At 41.2% G+C, this 17,393-nt stretch overlaps 1 protein-coding gene across 2 annotated transcripts in view; it reads left to right on the top strand.

Annotated features, from left to right (window-relative positions):
* Positions 1 to 14,901: 14,901 nt before the first annotated feature.
* The window catches only part of fbxw8 (F-box and WD repeat domain containing 8), a 165,561-nt gene continuing 163,069 nt past the window's right edge, over positions 14,902 to 17,393 (top strand). For both annotated transcript variants that reach the window (XM_070887708.1, XM_070887707.1), the window contains exon 1: positions 14,902 to 15,693. In XM_070887708.1, the coding sequence (XP_070743809.1) occupies positions 15,196 to 15,693 (498 nt within the window). In that variant the 5' untranslated portion in view covers positions 14,902 to 15,195. The remainder of the gene's footprint in view (positions 15,694 to 17,393) is intronic.

Here is a 17,393-nt window from a genome sequence, read left to right as displayed (position 1 = left end):
TTGCAGTACTGTTTACTACTGAATAAAATAAAAGTAATCTGTTACTCGTTTAATGAAGTTATTGTAACTATCAATGACATTCTTTCCTCGGTAATCTTATGCACCACCTCTCTTGAAGGAGACACGAACACTACTTTTCGAGCGGTACTTGTGTTTTGGGCTTATGGAATTTGATTTAATACTGGTAACTAGAGTCACTTCCAGAAGAGAATAAAAATCCTTAGTCCCTTATCGTGGTTGGGGGGGGGGGGGGGGGACGAGGGGGGGGTGGTGTAGTTATGCCATAAGCGTTAGAGCAAATGTTGCAAGCTTGCCTGATAGTTAACTGAGCACAAGATGGTGCATGCAAAAATAACATTATTGGTAAATAGCCCACTATTCAAAAAACCGTATCTTAAATTCAGTCAAGATTCTCCCTTCCCCCTTCCCTCCATTTCTCCTCAGTTCTACCCTTCCTCTCCTTCGGAGGTAACTCATGCAATGGTGCAGTTCCACAGGCACTGGCACACTGTGTCGCCCAAATGGCCGCAGACAGTGAGAGTTGGCGGGCTATTCCACTGGTGGATAAGAACACTACTCGGCGTGATTGCATCCTCAGAGCACACACACACGTTGCAGCTGGGGTGACTGGCCATGGATCAAAAGGAACGCTGGCTAATTTTCACCATCAGCTCCGAGATGGTCAGGCCAATTGTATCATTGCTGGTACTGTCCAGCTGGGATCAGTTCTCTCAACGAAGCCCGAGACTCCTCAATGTGACTCAGTGCCACGCCACCAGATGATCCAGAAGTTAGTTAACAGACTCACTTGAATTATTTTTTTGGAGTTCTGCATTTGCAAACCTTTGGTCAAAATGACCAATATCAAAACTGACTAGAAGTTCCCCACCGCAGATATTTACATTAAAAAAAATTATACCAGCTCGTCTCTGGATGAAAATACGCTATTCCGACAAGGAAATATTAATTTCAATGTTAGTATTAAAATAATCGGTTCAGCATCTCAAGTTATAGTTGATAATTTCACTCGTGTAGGAGAGAATTAAGTACTGTAGTTGGAATGTGTTTAATCACAGTATTCGGGCGATTGAAAAGCCGGCGGCTCCTCTTACCTGTTGAAGTCCAGATCCCAGGTGTCAAACTTCCTACAGGTGTTTTTTTCTGATAAGCATGAGGAGCGCTGTGACATGGACGAGCGTGCAGATGGTGTAAAGGTGCCTGTTGCTGACGTTGGTATGGATTCTGTTCCTGTCGGCGGCTTTTCTCTGTGCTCTTTCTTGCAAATGGTCCCCTATCATCCTCAACCTTCTGGCGACCTCCTGCACTTCGGAGCAGTGTCCCCCTGGCCGGCCGGAGACGCAAACACATACCGTCCTGTCCACATCGTCCGCTTGCTGACACATTGCTAACCAACTGCAACCACCGAAAACCTCAAAAGTCAGTGCCTCTGTCGTTAGGAGCTCTATTATTAATTAAAGCTGCCTCCAAGTGTCACATGGCGTTCCGAGGGATTTACATCATCTCTCCCCCCGTGTTCAGCTAGTGCTGGAAGGTAATTCTTAACCGTTTAGTTGCTGGAGCCAATAGATAGTTGTTTCTCACGGCTTCCAGAGATTGCATGGAAGGTCTACTTTTTCCTGCAGTGAAAAGCAATATGCTTTCTGTTCTAGAGTTTTTTTATGTATTTATTCATTCACGGGATGTGGGGATGGGTTGAATTCAGAGGTGGAGCCTCTTAAACATAGTCGGGAAAGGGAAGACATTACTTATAATTCTGCGATTTGAAAAGAGGGGACATAGACCATGCCAAACAAATTAAGGCTAGTGTGCGAGTAGATTCTACAGCAAAAGTTGCAGAGATTGAACTGGCTGTAAAGGAGAAATGAAAGAAAGATTTATTGCCGCTGGTAAGGCCAGCATTTATTGTCCATTCCTAATTGTCTTTGAGAAGGTGGTATGGGCCGCCTTCTTGAACCGCTGCAGTGTGTGTGATGTAGGTGCTCTCAACGTGCTGTAAGGGAGGGATTTTTACCAAGTTCTTTCTGACACTAGTGTCAGTGTGCTTTGGATTACGATTCCTAGACTCATGTTTTATTCTTTTGTAATAGTTCGAGGATGATGAAAGTAGTGGGTGGTTTAGAAAAACCACTTTCTAGCGCATATTAGCTACCCTTAATTGTGTGCGGTTGTTTAAAAATAGTACTTCCTATGTATGCTACATGCTTGATGTTTAAATAAAAGTTTCCTCTTCCCTTGAAGAGGAATGACATTTAAATTACAGGATGGAAATAAGTATCTCTTCCAAAAGATGCCGGGGGCAGATGGCTAATTTTTTTCCCCTAGAGGCGTTCTCTGTAGAACCCTGTTGTCAAAATTCACCAAGCATGATATCAAACGACCAGAGTGCAATACTGTCACAGTTCTAATGAACATTTACCAAGTTTGTGCATGTTGTTCAATTCAATGTTACTGTTGGAAATCAATACAGGACGCGTATACGGCATTTCTGAGTTGATTTGAAGGCATTAAGTTAGATGATTTTTAAAGGAGACATTTAGATCAGATGTTTGAAAGGACTGATTGCTGTAGTGGGTTAGCACGCTGCCGTTCCACATCTTAGAATCTAGGTTGTAATCCAGTATAAAAGTAACGTCGGGTGGGGAGGTGGTGAAGGACGATAAAACAATGAATCCCATGTTTCAGGGTTTGATCCATATTTTTTTAATTTTCTTTCATCTTTTCCTTTTCGGTCAGTTCAATCTCTGCAACTTTTGCTGTAGAATCTGCTCGCACACCAATCTTAATTTGTTCGGCATGGTATAATGATTTCTCTCTCTGGTTGTGAGATCCTAGGTGAAATTAGTTTGGACAGTCTGCAAGTTCACAGGCACATAGCTTCACTCAAATTGGCATTAGTTTGACACTTTTACACAGGCAGGTGACAAGAATGGCTTGTGTGACAAGTGGAAAAGCTACTTAGGTGAAGTAGCTGTGAACTTCTAGTGCAGTAAGGACAAAATCATACCAGGACAGGGGAGACAGAACTTTACTCTGTTATGATGTATCTGACTGGGGAATAGTTGATGGCACTGAACGGAAATGTTTTTCATTAGTACTTGGGGACCGAAGCTTATGTCTTGGTGAGCCACATAGATATAAGAACATAAGAAATAGGAGCCCCTCAAGCCTGCTCCGCCATTCAATAAGATCATGGCTGATTTGATCATGGCCTCAGCTCCACTTCCCTGCCCGCTCCCCATAACCTTTTATTCCCTTATTGCTCAAAAGTCTATCTATCTCTGCCTTAAATATATTCAATGACCCAGCCTCCACAGCTCTCTGGGGCAAAGAATTCCATAGATTTACAACCCTGAGAGAAGAAATTCTTCCTCATCTCAGTTTTAAATGGGCGGCCCCTTATTCTGAGACTATGTCCACTAGTTTTAGTTTCCCCTATGAGTGGAAATATCCTCTCTGTATCCATCTGGTTGAGCCCCCTCATTATCTTATATGTTTCAATAAGATCACCTCTCATTCTTCTGAACTCCAATGAGTATAGGACCAACCTACTCAACCTATCTTTATAATCAATCACCTCATCTCCGGAATCAACCTAGTGAACCTTCTCTGAACAGCCTCCAATGCAAGTATATCCTTCCTTAAATACGGAGACCAAAACTGTACACAATACTCTAGGTGTGGCCTCACCAATACCCTGTGCAGTTGTAGCAGGACTTCTCTGCTTTTATACTCTATCCCTCTTGCAATAAAGGCCAACATTCAATTTGCCTTTCTGATTACTTGCTGTACCTGCTATTTTTGTGTTTCATGCACAAGGATACCCAGGTCCCTCTGTACTGCAGGGTATATCGACCATGGAAGCTCATACAAAAGTTAAATCCATGCCCCTAATGATTTGTATGCGTTTCAAGTTGCTGATCTTAATGATCTCATTTAGGAATTACCCACAACTAAAGCAATGTCACTAAAAACAGCCCCTTCCAAACCTCCAACCCCACCAAATTCAAACAGAACAAATCCGCCAGTTAAAACGAGTTGGTTATGCTTAGAAAGCCCAGGGCTTTAGGATTCACCTTGATGATCAAAATATAAACATTGAATATATATCAAATTGGACGATTATATATACCTGTTGTTATGTGATCTCATTTTTCTAAAAGATCTTACTAAGACTGTACAATTTCAAATATATTTATTTACTAAACACATTTGAATTGCAAGATAGAAAAATGCAATTACAAAGCATAAGTCAGACAATAAGAAATGACTTGTAATTATGTGTTTGCACACCCTGGGAATATCCGAAACGCTTTACAAGCAACGAATTGTTGTTGAAGTGCATTCACTCTTGTTATATAGGAAGGGAAGCAATTCGTGCACGCACAATAAGGCACCACAAACAGCAAGCTAATGATGGGCCATAACATCTGTTTTTTTGCCGTGTTGATTGAAGGAGGATTGTTAACCAGTCGAACACTCTGCTCCTCTTTCAGTAATAGCACGGGACCATTTACCCCCACGTGACAGGCGGGGCTGCAAAGTGGAGGGGGCGTGGGGGGCACCTCACCTCCGACTATGCAGCACTCCTTTGATGCTGCACTGGTGCAGTTAAGATTATGTGCTCTAAGTTGCAATTGAACCCCAAACTTTCTGACTTCGAGCCAGAGAAGCTGACAACAATTGAACATCGCAATATTCTTTAAAGGGTGTTATCTATAAACTTTTAAATAGCAAAGTATTTTAGATAAATGAGATAAATATAACATTAGGAGCGATACGAGGCAGTCACGCAAAAGAAGGTTGATCAGTGAGAATCCAGCGATACCAGATTTTATTTCAATGCATGTTACAGGAAACTAGCACTCCCACTTATATTTTATACGTATGTCATCATATTGGAGTGATGATGATATCTGGACTGGAGGATGTATCCCTCTAATTACTGTTGCCATATTCAAATGCTTTATGGTGACCGTACAATCGCTATGGGTCGCAAAGAACTAAAGAACATCCAGTTCCTCAACACAGCCAGTGACAAACTTAACAACAAATTATATTTTTTCTATCTATATACGGCTGCATATCTACAATAGCTCCGTGACTCGTGTACAAAGGTCGCAATAATTGGATTCCACTAATCCAAAAAAGTCACAACCACCGCGATAGTTTCTAAGTTGGTAGCCAAGTCGGTAACTATCTGCATTTGAAGGGGTAAAGCAGTCCAGATCACAAGCATTACAACCGCTTCTTTTTAACAATAATTCTGACTAATACTACATAAAACGTTATTTTATTTGAGCACACAACAGTGACAACTGTATTTCTTTGGCTGTGAAATGCTTTGGGATTTCCTGAGGTCGTGAACGACGCTATATAAATGCAAGCTATTTCCTTTCTTAGTTTATTTCAAAGAGAAAATATCCTCATACTGACTGCATAAAACAGAACATTCAACCGAGAACCACTTATATCAACTCTGCGCACGTCCCCGCAATATAAGTGGTCATCACACGTGGGTTATGAATGCACCATTGCATTTATACAAGTGTCGGACATAATGTTTAATATTGAAATAACCTTTAATTTAAAAGCAAACATATTAAAGTATTCGCATCAGAGATATAGACTACCCATATTTATTCAATTTATTGACCACTCCATCCTCCTGCAACATCTCTCCATCAATGTCCAGTTAGGTGGGACTGCACTAGCCTGGTTCCATTCTTATCTATCTAATCGTAGCCAGAAAATTTCCAGCAATGGCTTCTCTTCCCACTCCGCCATTGTTACCACTGGTGTCCTCCAAGGATCTGTCCTTGGTCCCCTCTTAATTCTCATCTATATGCTGCCACTTGTCCATATCATCTGAAAATACAAAATCAAGTTCCACATGTATGCTGATGACACCCAGCTCTACCTCTCCACCACTTCTGTCGACCCCTGCTTGGTATCTAAATTGTCAGATTGCTTGTTCGACATCCAGTACTGGATGAGCAGTAAATTTCTCCAATTAAATATTGGGAAGACCGAAGCCATTATCTTTGGTCCCCGCCACAAACTGTGTTCCCTAACCACTGACTCCATCCCTCTCCCTAGCATCAATCTGAGGGTGAACAAGACTGTTCGCAACTTAGGTGTCATATTTGACCCTGAAATTAGTTTCCAGCCACATATCCATGGCATAACTAAAACCGCATTGCCCGCCTCCACCCCTGCTGCTGAAACCCTCATTCATGCCTTTGTTACCTCTAGACTTGACTACTCCAACTCACTCCTGACCAGCCTTCCACTTTCCACACTACGTAAACTTGAAGTCATCCAAAACTCAGCAGCCTGTGTACTAACCCGAACCAAGTCAAGATCACCCATCACCCCTGTGCTTTCTGACCTACATTGGCTCCCAGTTAAACAACCTCTCGATTTTAAAATTCTCATCCTTGTTTATAAATCACTCCATTGACTTGCCTCTCCCTACTCTGTAATCTTTTTCAGCCTCACAATCCCACAAGATGTCTGCACTACTCAAATTCTGCCCGCTTGAACATCCCTCATTATAACTGTTCAACCATTGGTGGACGTGCCTTCAGCCGCCTGGGCACTAAGCTCTGGAACTCCCTCCCTACACCTCTACACCTCTCTTTCCTCCTTTAAGACGCTCGTTAAGGCCCACCTCTTTAATCAAGCTTTTGATCATCTGTCTTAATTTCTTTTGTGGCTAGGTGTCGTCTGTCTGTAACGCTGTTGTGAAGCGCCTTGGGGCGTTTTACTACGTTAAAGGCGCTATATAAATAAAAGTGATTATTATTCATTTATAAGGAAGATCTTTAGAAATTACTTTTTTGGTCTTCAGTTTTGATTGATCAGATTTTATTCACTCCTAAAACCAATTGAGTGTCGCGCTCTTCGCCATTGCGCATCAGTCTCATTTGAGAACCTTATTTCTTTGATGTATATTTCCACGCAATTGATTTTTTAAATTTGATTTGTAGAATGTTAAATCATAAAACTGATTTAGCCTTTGGGACACGGAAATGGACTTTACGGAAATGCATCTGGTTTATATTTTTCTCCGATAAAGTTGAACTCATGGAAAGTTTGCAAACTGGTTATGATTTATTTTCAAATGAAATTTGAAAACATTCTTTTAAAATGTGGAACTATTACATATCATTTGATTGTATTGATGTTTAGTTAAAACAAAGAACATTAAAAGTTTTTTAAATGGGAATACCGGAAATGAAAAGTAAACGAATCCATTCATCTAACTTTTTTCTAGTGAAAAAGTCATGACATTTGTTATTAAATGTTGTGCTGAAGGCGAACAAGAACCTCGCTAACTAAAGCTGTTCATTGTGTGATCAGAGGTAAATGCGGCCCATTGAGCTCCTTGCAACCAATTTGTTGTGGCAATGGCAAGTTGATGCAACTCCATTAGAGTTTAACTGTATTTATAAAAATCTCATCAGAATTTGGCAGTGTCACATTAACTCGTTAATTACATGTAGATGAAACTTGTACTATTTTTTAAAATTACAGTAGTAACATCTTATAATTCATCAATAAACCAGTTCTCGCCTTTGGATCAGATTAACCGTAGTCCATAATCGTCCTAGAAACCAGCAGAATTGTTCTCCAGTTAGAATGTATGGGCATGGTTTCATGATTTAACCGTTAAAGTAATGGTTCCGTTTTAACTAAAATGTGAGTGTGCTGTACATTAAAATGGAAAACGATTCCGCCGTTTTTAGAGCTTCGAACCTGAGTTAGCCAAGTGGCGAAAGGCTTTAGGTCTCCAGAAGCTTTGAGTGATCTCAACCCCATCATTGATTCTGTTTGATACACAACCTACCAGTGAGAAGCATGTATAGTAAACATACAAGGGCGTGTGCAGAAATGATGGCGTCATCCTGAAGTGGGATCGAGTTGCGTTTTGCAAAGGAACAGGCACTTTCCTCTCGAGCTTGTCTTCTTTTCGTAAGCTAGTGATAGAAGAGGTAGATTTCACGTTCGGGTTCTAGAAGACATGTAACTGAATGCTGGACGGATAGGGAGCCATTTTAAATCAACATAGGTACAAAGACGAGCATGCACATTCGTTATAAGTACACAAGGGAAAAGAACACGACTTAAGTTGAATTATAAGTGCACAAGGGAAAAAACACCGACTTAAGTTGAATAAAACGTTCTTTCTCCAGGTTAAAATGATCTTTCTCAACCTGAAAACAAACTAATCTGCATCATTAATTATTGACCTGGGCTGCAGTGAAAGTCGCAGTGACTGAACACAATCCCATATAAAATATGAACTCACCAGGTGACCCACTACGTTTCAGAACATCACCTCCCAGTGCGACCAGTCAGTTCATTCCCGACCACAATTTGCAGCCCCAATCGAAAGGAAATTGTCACTAATTTTCTAAAGATTGCTGCCGTTAAACACTAAACATTCCTTACAGCAATGTCTTCGAAGTGGTTGTGCTGCTGGAGCATCACAAGAGCTTCTAGAACGAACATCAAAACTAAATTGGTGGACCTTGCATATCCTATCCCATGTCATTATTGAGAGCTAGCCTATTGTCAAATGCATGTAACGATCATTCTGCATAACTCCACCATCATGACTCCGATCGGTATGTACGTGCTTGGAAATGTGTGAGAGACAAACTGCAGTTGCACGGCTTCGTGCCAGACAGGTATTAGGTGGATTTCGTAATTGTAAATGAGGCCGAGAATGTGCAGTGGAATTTGGTTGTATTATATTTGGCCGGAGAAACAGAAAAGTACATTATGGCATTCGCACGCAATGGCTATCAGTGATCAAGAACAGGACATAACCTAGGGCAGTGGTCGAGGTTTGTTTAAACAGTGTGAAGTAATTACATGAGAATACGATTTTCCGTTGCACTGTATATAGCAGGGTTGCCTTTCTGTGCCTTAGGAATGTAAACGACCATGCTTTGGAAGGTACCAACATTTTGAAACATAAGCCAGTCGGAAATTGACGAGGTTTGCTTTATCTTAACTAGCTCAAATTAACAGAAAATTGTATAGTGATAATACTGCAGCATCACTGGCAACGCAAAGCTATATAACGGATCAATTTCATTCGTCAGTTTCATTCATTAAGGGAATGGACTGTCTTGTATTGTTTCTGCCAATTAGAACCATAGAACTTTACAGCACAGGAGGCCATTTGGCCCATCCTGTCTCTACCGGTTCTTTACCAATCCAAAACTAACCGCAATAACCCACGTTCTCTCCTGACACTGTATCTTCAACTGTTTCTCCAACTTTTCCTAAAAAGATGCAAAGGCAACCTTTGTTGATCAACTCCTAACCTTTAGCTCTTCAGTCCAACACGGTCCCAACTGAGCTTTGGCGGTAAGTCTGCCCTGACAATCTGGAATGTGGCACTATTTAGAATAATAAAGGATTACAAAGCAGATACTGTAAAAACACTAAGATGGTACCGTGGACAAATAAGCTATTTCGGGATCAATAGAAAATAAGAGTTGAGATTACTGGTTCCTTTATACAGGCAATGTCATATAACGTTTTACAACTCAAATTATGTCCGTTTTTTAAAAGCTTAAGTACGGTTTTCAGATACAACCATGAAAAATAACTATGTAGCTCTCCCAGGTCCAGTTCCCCTGACGATAGTAGCACATTGGACGCGAATCTCAACAAGCTATTGGATCACGTTCCCCCTATTAACATTGCTAAAAAATAAAAATCTGTAAACTCCTGCCAAAACAGATTCATTTAAATCTAAATATTATCAAGAGGATAACGCTTCAAGCCAATTACCTCCATTAAGGTCAAACAAACAGCCTCCTCGACTGGTCGATATTTATTTGTAGTTCTGAAAGTTCTAAAACTACAATAAACAATGGAGGATTGCTGTTTGGGTCTGGGCAAATGTTTAAATCAATCCTACACACACACACACACACACACGTGTATATATATAAAATATTTTAATTGCAAAGTTTACATACGAGTCCATTATTCGCGCCTAGAAGTTGACGGGGCATATATAGCAATTGGCGGATTCAAACATTACCAATTACATTAAACAATTGGTACACTCGGATCTGCCAAGTGCTGCGCAGTTGCTAATCAATTTGGTTGACAAAATTAAGTTTGCAATCTAGCTAACTCTTGCCGACCCTAGCAATTGCCAGCTCTGCCTACTTATTTATGTTTTTAACCAAAATACAGGGATTGCAATAAAAACAATCGAATCTGTCAGTCATTCAAAAGTGAATTACAACATATGTGTCACTATAACTTGATGCATGTGTCTCTGTTACGGGAAAATCTTTCTTGGCAAGCTTGCATACAAGAGCCCAAACTCATGGTTTCAAACTATTTACAAAAATGCAAAAAAAAGATGTTGCTGCAACAGAAGGACACTACCTTCGATGTTAGGTGTTTTGTTTTGAGCTCCTGCAATGACTGCATGAGTTTATCGCAATGGTGGTGGGGTCACTCCGCGTTACCTCAGTGCCCCGAGGTTAGGGAGGGGGCAACAAATCCGACTGACTGCTCACTCCTGATTGCTATCTGACGATCCCGGTCAGGAATGCTTGTGGACGGAGGTCGGGCGAGGACTGGGTGGAAATTAACTGTGATGACCTATGTGGCCAAATAGCCCGTGGACACTCACCATCAAAGCTCATGTGTACAGAATATCCACTGAGATAAGATATTAAATTGTACGCAAACCACCGTACTATAGCAAAGAGTCAACATATTCGGACGAGGACTTTTGTCGTAATCTGCCACGTTGATACATTATAAAAATACTTTTGCCTGCTTAGTTGACAGTTTATAAGTAAATGCAAAGGAAATCAATAATAAAACAACTTGATACTGTCATCATAATGTAAAATTATGGCCCTGAAATTGAGCCATGGGTTTGGCTGAAAGTCTTCTCTGCTACCTTAGTGAAGATGTCAACAATATGTATGTCTATAACATACTTAAAAACAATAAAATAGTAGACATTTATATCCCTCATATCACATTTCGATATTCACACTTCAGCATCGTTCTTTTCGGTGTACTAATATTTCATATTCAACCTATTCAACCATTTTACCAGTACATTAGCATCCTTCCTGTTCAGATGTAGCCCATCCTCGCAGAATAATTCCCTTTTGTCCCAGAACTGGTGCCAATGCCCAGACAGATGGAAACCCTCTTCTTGACACTACACCTTTAGTCATGCATTTATTTCCCTAATCTCCCTGTCTTTCCCTATTCTAGTGCATGGCTGGGGATATAATCCTGAGATTACCCCATAAGGTCTTCCTCTTAAACTTTATTCTGAATCTCCTAAATTCATCCTGCAGGATCTCTTCCACAACCTTTACAAAATGAAAAAGAAAGCCAGTGATTTAGATTATGTAAATGCATGAATCAGAATTATTGACTTAAAAATAACCCGAGTAATCACACAAAAGAGAGAAACCCAGGTATTTCATCCTGAATTCTGATTTAAAGTCAGAAGCACAATTAAACTCTGATTGACCTTACCCCCTACTGCTCCCACACTAAAGTCTTATTGGCCTGAGGCTTTGTACACTCAACAGCGATTAGATATTGTAGCATTAAAGGACACAAATACACCTTAGCAGCATAATAAAACATTTAGCATTATATGATAGAGCAATCTGGTCATTATAAAGAGTATCATCTGCTTTACACAAACAATCATCACAGGCGATCTGTTATGCTTTTATATCCAGTGCACATTTACTCCATCACAATATGTGAGTCAGGTTTGTATGTATGCATGCTTGCACCTAAGTGGTGTAAACTAATTATTCCTAAAAGAGCAACAAATCACAACAGCAGCAGTTGGGAACATATGAAACAAACACAATGAAAGATGGTTAAAAGAAACTAACTCAGAGGAACTACACCAAGGACATATGAAAAACAAATCATCAAAATATACTAATTAAAGAAAGGAGAAGCAAAACCAATCAAATTGCTCCAAATACTTTTTGAAAATCCCTTTGACTTCTATCTTGATTTCTCCATTAAGCTGAAGACACACAACGAGAATTAATGTTTTTAACATAGAAAACATAAAAAAAATTACAACATTTACAAATATGATGAAAACTATTATACACCGCTAGATTTGAAATGCCTTGGTTCTAATAAATTTCATTGGCAGCCTGTCCCGCAGGCTTCTCAGGGATTTCACTTTAGAAGCAAGGAACAAGCATTTATATAGCACCTTTAACAACCTCAGGGCATCTCAAAGCAATTTGCAGCCAATTAAATACTTTTGAAGTGTAGGCACTGTTGTAATGTAGGCACTATGACAGCCAATTTGTGCACAGCAAGGTCCCACAAATAGCAATGAGATAATCACCGGATAATCTGATTAAGTGATGTAGACTGAAGGATAAATATTAGCCATGATACAGAGGGGAACTCCCTGATATCCTTTGAAGTAGTGCCATGGGATCCTTTATGTATACCCGAGAGGGCCGATGGGGCCTTGGTTTAATGTTCCTCTGAAAGATGGCACATCCGATAGCGCAGCACTCCCTCACCACTGCACTTGGAGTGTCAGCCTGAATTTTGTGCTCAAGTATCTGGAGTGGAATTTCAACCACAACTTTCCAACTCAGCGGCAAGAGTGCTACCAACTGAGCCATGGCTAACACTACACAGAAGAAAATTCTGACAACGTAGCAGGCTACAGCTTGTGTATACACCAGTATGACAGTGTGCAAGAAGTTTGTTGGGAAACTTCCAGGATGCACTACTTTCCTTCTACCCTTTTTCCATCAGGACGCAAAACATTACAGGCAGTCTGGGATTCCATGAAATGACTTAAAAATATATTTGTTGGGGCTGCTCTGAGCAACGCTCTCCACATCAGATCCCCAATGGAACTGGGGAGGACTCTGATGTAGAGAGCCCTAGAATTCCAGTCTTTAGTTTCCAGTTGCTGCATCAGTTTGAAGTAGGGTTCCCAACCCACCTGATTTTGACAGGTGTCTCCCAAGGTCAATGGTTCGTATCCCGAGCAGGAGAAAAGTTTATTTGGAGATGACCTACCTTTTGCTGCAAAAAAACTGTCTTGTGGTTGCACAAAAGCAAGCAGCATCACTGAGAATGTTTCAATTCTGAAATCGCAGAAACATTTAGTTAATGATCTTCAATCAGCACATTTTTATTCAGTTGGAATGGATGCCTCAAATAAGGGAAATAAGTTTTTCCCTGTAGTTGTTCAATATCTTTAAAGGACAGAAGGGATTTAACATGGATTACTCGATTTTTACCATGATAATGATGAGACAAATGGTGTCATTACTGCATGCCTTCCAAATATTTTAGAAGAGAACGGCCTTAGTATAAACTGCATTTTGTCCTATGTAGCTAATAATGCCTCTGTCAATTTTAGGAAACACAAATCAGTTTACTAGAAGCTGAAACTACTGAATGACAAAATGATTCAGGTTGGATGCAAGTGCCATGTAATTCATAACTGTGTTAAAAATGGCATGAAAGACTTGAGTTTTGATGTGGAATGTCTTAATCTGAAAGTGTATAATGAGTTCACTTCCTCCGCTAAAAAGGCAGCATCTCAGTTCATTTTTCAACTTTGCAGAAATTGAGTACAAAGAACTTCTGCATCATGTGCCAAAAAGGTAGCTGTGCCTTCTGCCTGCGGTAGAACGAGTCCTGCAATGCTGACCTGCATTAAAGGCATATTTTGTTTTTTTGTGGGGGGGTGGGAGGGGGGCGCGGGGAGAAGAATACTCAAAGATTATATGGAAAGCTTTCAAGGAGGATGATCAGGAGTCTCTTCCTGGTTGTTGCATTTACTTCCTATAAAACCTGATGGTAATATTTCATGAAGCACTCACAAAGCTAGAATGCAACAATGCCACCTGCACAGAGCTACAATATGACATGAATGGTCTTTGTTCTAAATTGCAGAGTTGAAAAAAGGGCAAGTTCTTTGGACAATCAGCACAGATTATTTTATGCAATGTCTCACAAGCGAAGAGGAGAAAATTTAATGATGGAGCACATAAGACACTATCAAGATGCATGGCATACCTTGAGAAATGCTATGATTTTGAGGCAACTGTTTTCAAACAAATGTCAATCCTCTCACTGGATGATGAAGTGAACTGGTCTGATAATGAGTAGCTGACTGAAGGTCTTTGTGTTGAGGTTGATTTTGATAAGCTATATGATGACTACTGCACTTTACTTCAAATTAGAGGATATATCATTTCTAAGGAGAAAACAATTGATGGGTGGAAGTTTTCAAACATGTACGACAATGTGAAAATAACCACATTTTTAAACATGTATCTTTCACACATTCAATCGCAGTCTCAAATGCATACTGTGAAAGAGTTTTCAGCTTAATGATTCAGCTTTGGAGCAAAGAAAGGAACTGGTTAAATGAAAGTCTCATGAAAGCAGAGTTACAGGTGCAGCTGAACTAGAGTATGTCTTGCGCTGACTTTTACGAATGTCAAAAAGTCACCAGAGTTGCTGAGAGCAGCAAGAAGCCAACTTAAGTCCAGGTTTAAGAAGAAACTGCAAGCAAAGGCACTGAACTACAGGGAACCCAGCCTTTATAAGGTGGGTACAATAATACTTGCAAATTGTAGCTATTGTGCCATGTGACCAATATTCCCCTGCGTGGCCACATATCAATCGTGAGGTCCTACGCAGGCCGCACACCAGTTACTGCCGCTGGAAGATACCGCGCTGCAAATTTAAAGGGACTGCACATGAAAAATAAAATTAGAGGGAACATTGCTGTGATCAAACCTCCAGGAATGCCTCCAACCAGAATTAGCAACCCTAGTTTGCTGCGCTTCCCACATTACAACAGTGACTACACTCCAAAAGTACTTAATTGGCTGAGTTAAGCGCGTTGAGACGTCCGGTGGTCGTGAAAGACGCTATATAAATGCAAGTCTTTTTTTCCAGTTTGATGTCAAGTCTGTGGGGAACATCCGTCGTGCGGAACGAAGTACGGAAGGCATAGAGTTCTACACGGTGCAGTTTGAAGATGGACCGCGAACAGAGGAAACGGTGCAACGGGAGAAAGTCTCCGGGCAGCGGGGCCACTTAGACAGTTGTTAAGCCACTTACTTCGAATAAAGCTGATGGACTATGGACGGCAAGGAGATGGAGAAATTCCGGCAGCAGTGGAGGGTAGAGATTACGGGCAGGAACCGCACCAGCAGGGGAAGCGCCACGGGCTTGACTTGCGACGCGAGGAACAGCAGCAAGAAGCGGTGCAAGCGGGCCCTGGGCCCCGGTTACCATGGGGACGGGGAGGCGGAGGCCGGCGGCGGCGGGGGCCCGCGAGCCCTGGGGCCCGAGCGCGAGGACAATGAAGGGTCCGAGGGCGGCCGGGCTGGGTGGAAGGGCGGAGGTTCGCCGAGTCAAGGAGGCGATCACTTCTACCTGGCCGGCAGTTTGCTGGAGGGGCGGACCAGCCCGCTGAGGGACCGCATCGAAGCGGAGAGCCGCCGCCGGAGGGGGCTGGCCATCGCCGGCCGCCCAGGGAGCAGGGCAGCGGCCTGTGGGACCCTCTGGGGCCGAGCCGCCCAGCCCTCCAGCAGCAGCAAGAGGGAGGATCTATTGGATCAGCTTATCAATGATTTGGTAATCGCTGCCCCTACTTTTACCAGCACAGCCAGCCTGTATTTCATGACTAATTGTGGATTTGCTGCTTTTTCATTGACGGAAAATAACCCGGCCACATAAATCTCCCACATCAGTTCATTTTAGACACTAGTTTGTTGCTGGATTTTGAGCTCTGTGCTCTGAGACAGTAGTTCGCTATTGTATAAACATTGTGTTGGGCTTTAGTTTATGATGCACGCACTATTATGGGTGTGCTGTTAGATGTGTGTGTGTGATTGGCGAATAAGGTAGCTGCTAAAACCAGAAGATGCGGGATTCCCTAGGGAGATGCTCCTTGCTTGATCAGACTGCAATCTGGTTATTTGCGGTTGTATTGCACCAGAAGTCAAACTGTTTGATCGCTGATTAGTTCAGGTCACAGACGCAGCTGACACTATAAATGCAACGATTTCAGAAGCTGCAATTTTCGAATTACTGGAAATGGTGCTCTCCTCTAAATGCTACTTACTAGCGGGAAATTAACTTTATGTTTCGAAACTGGGCTGCATGTGGGAGTGAAAGGCATTAGGCACTAACCACCAAGAGATCCCAAGGGCACAATTTACTGCCTCTTCATTACATGTGCGAAAGCTCTGTGGTACTGGCAAGTCATAAAGCTAATTGACGATTGTTATTTGTGAGATCAAACAAGGTATTGGAGTTAGAACCGGGTACTACGAATCATTTCAAGTTGTTGTTTCATTTGTTTGACAAGATAAACGGGTGCGCACATAAGAGAATGAAACTTTCAGTCCTGCCAATGTCTTCGGTAGTTTCAATAATTAAAATACAATGCAAAGTATATATCTCTAATTAAAATATAAGAAATAAGGAGAAGGTGATATCAATGTTCCATTAGGGAAAAGAGGAAGAACGTTTTTGAGGCTTAAAAATTCAAGTGGACCATTTTGGTTATGGTCTAAAATCAGCAGGAAGAGGGTCCGAGCTCATTGCGTGATTTTGATAGACTAGTTGATCTCTCAGGATGTTGCTCACAGACAAATATAAAAATAAAAAGTTCGTTCCTGTAACTGCATCTCCCGTTCTCAATTTATTTTGTATCTCTCCTTTCTCTTTATCTCTGCCTGTAGTTCTCCATCATTCTGTAAGTCCTCGCACTTGCAAAACTTGAAAAACATTCACCAAAATAATATAACTTTGGACAACATTATTCATTTTTGGTGTGAAAAATATTATTTTCTGTAGTGTTTCCCACTAACAGCAGTTGGAACTCTTTGATCTGTAATTACATTTATTTTTCTGATGCTCCTTAAGCTTCCATAACATCAGAATTGTGACCTGATATGGCATTAGTGAGAACATTGACCTCTTAAGATGGCAGTAATGTAGTTTCATAACTGATTTCTGGCCTTAATCTTTAGAATTTTTATATGTATAACCATGCTTTTATATAGATTGATTGCTGGGTTGAGAGGGTTGTCATGTGAGGAGAGATTGAGTAGACTGGGCCTATACTCTCTGGAATTTAGAAGAATGAGAAGTGATCTCATTGAAACATATAAGGTTCTAAGAGGCTGTTTTCCCTGGCTGGAGAGCCTAGAACTAGGGGGCATCGTCTCAGGATAAACAGTTGGCCATTTAAGACTGAGATGATGGAAATGTCTTTACTCAGGGTTGTGAATGTTTTGAATTCTCTACCACAACCATGAGTATATTCA

The sequence above is a fragment of the Pristiophorus japonicus genome, chromosome 8 (assembly GCF_044704955.1).
Source record: "Pristiophorus japonicus isolate sPriJap1 chromosome 8, sPriJap1.hap1, whole genome shotgun sequence".
Taxonomy (NCBI): Eukaryota; Metazoa; Chordata; class Chondrichthyes; family Pristiophoridae; genus Pristiophorus; species Pristiophorus japonicus.
Note: the sequence above shows the minus strand (reverse complement) of the source record. Positions and strands in the feature narration are given on the sequence as shown.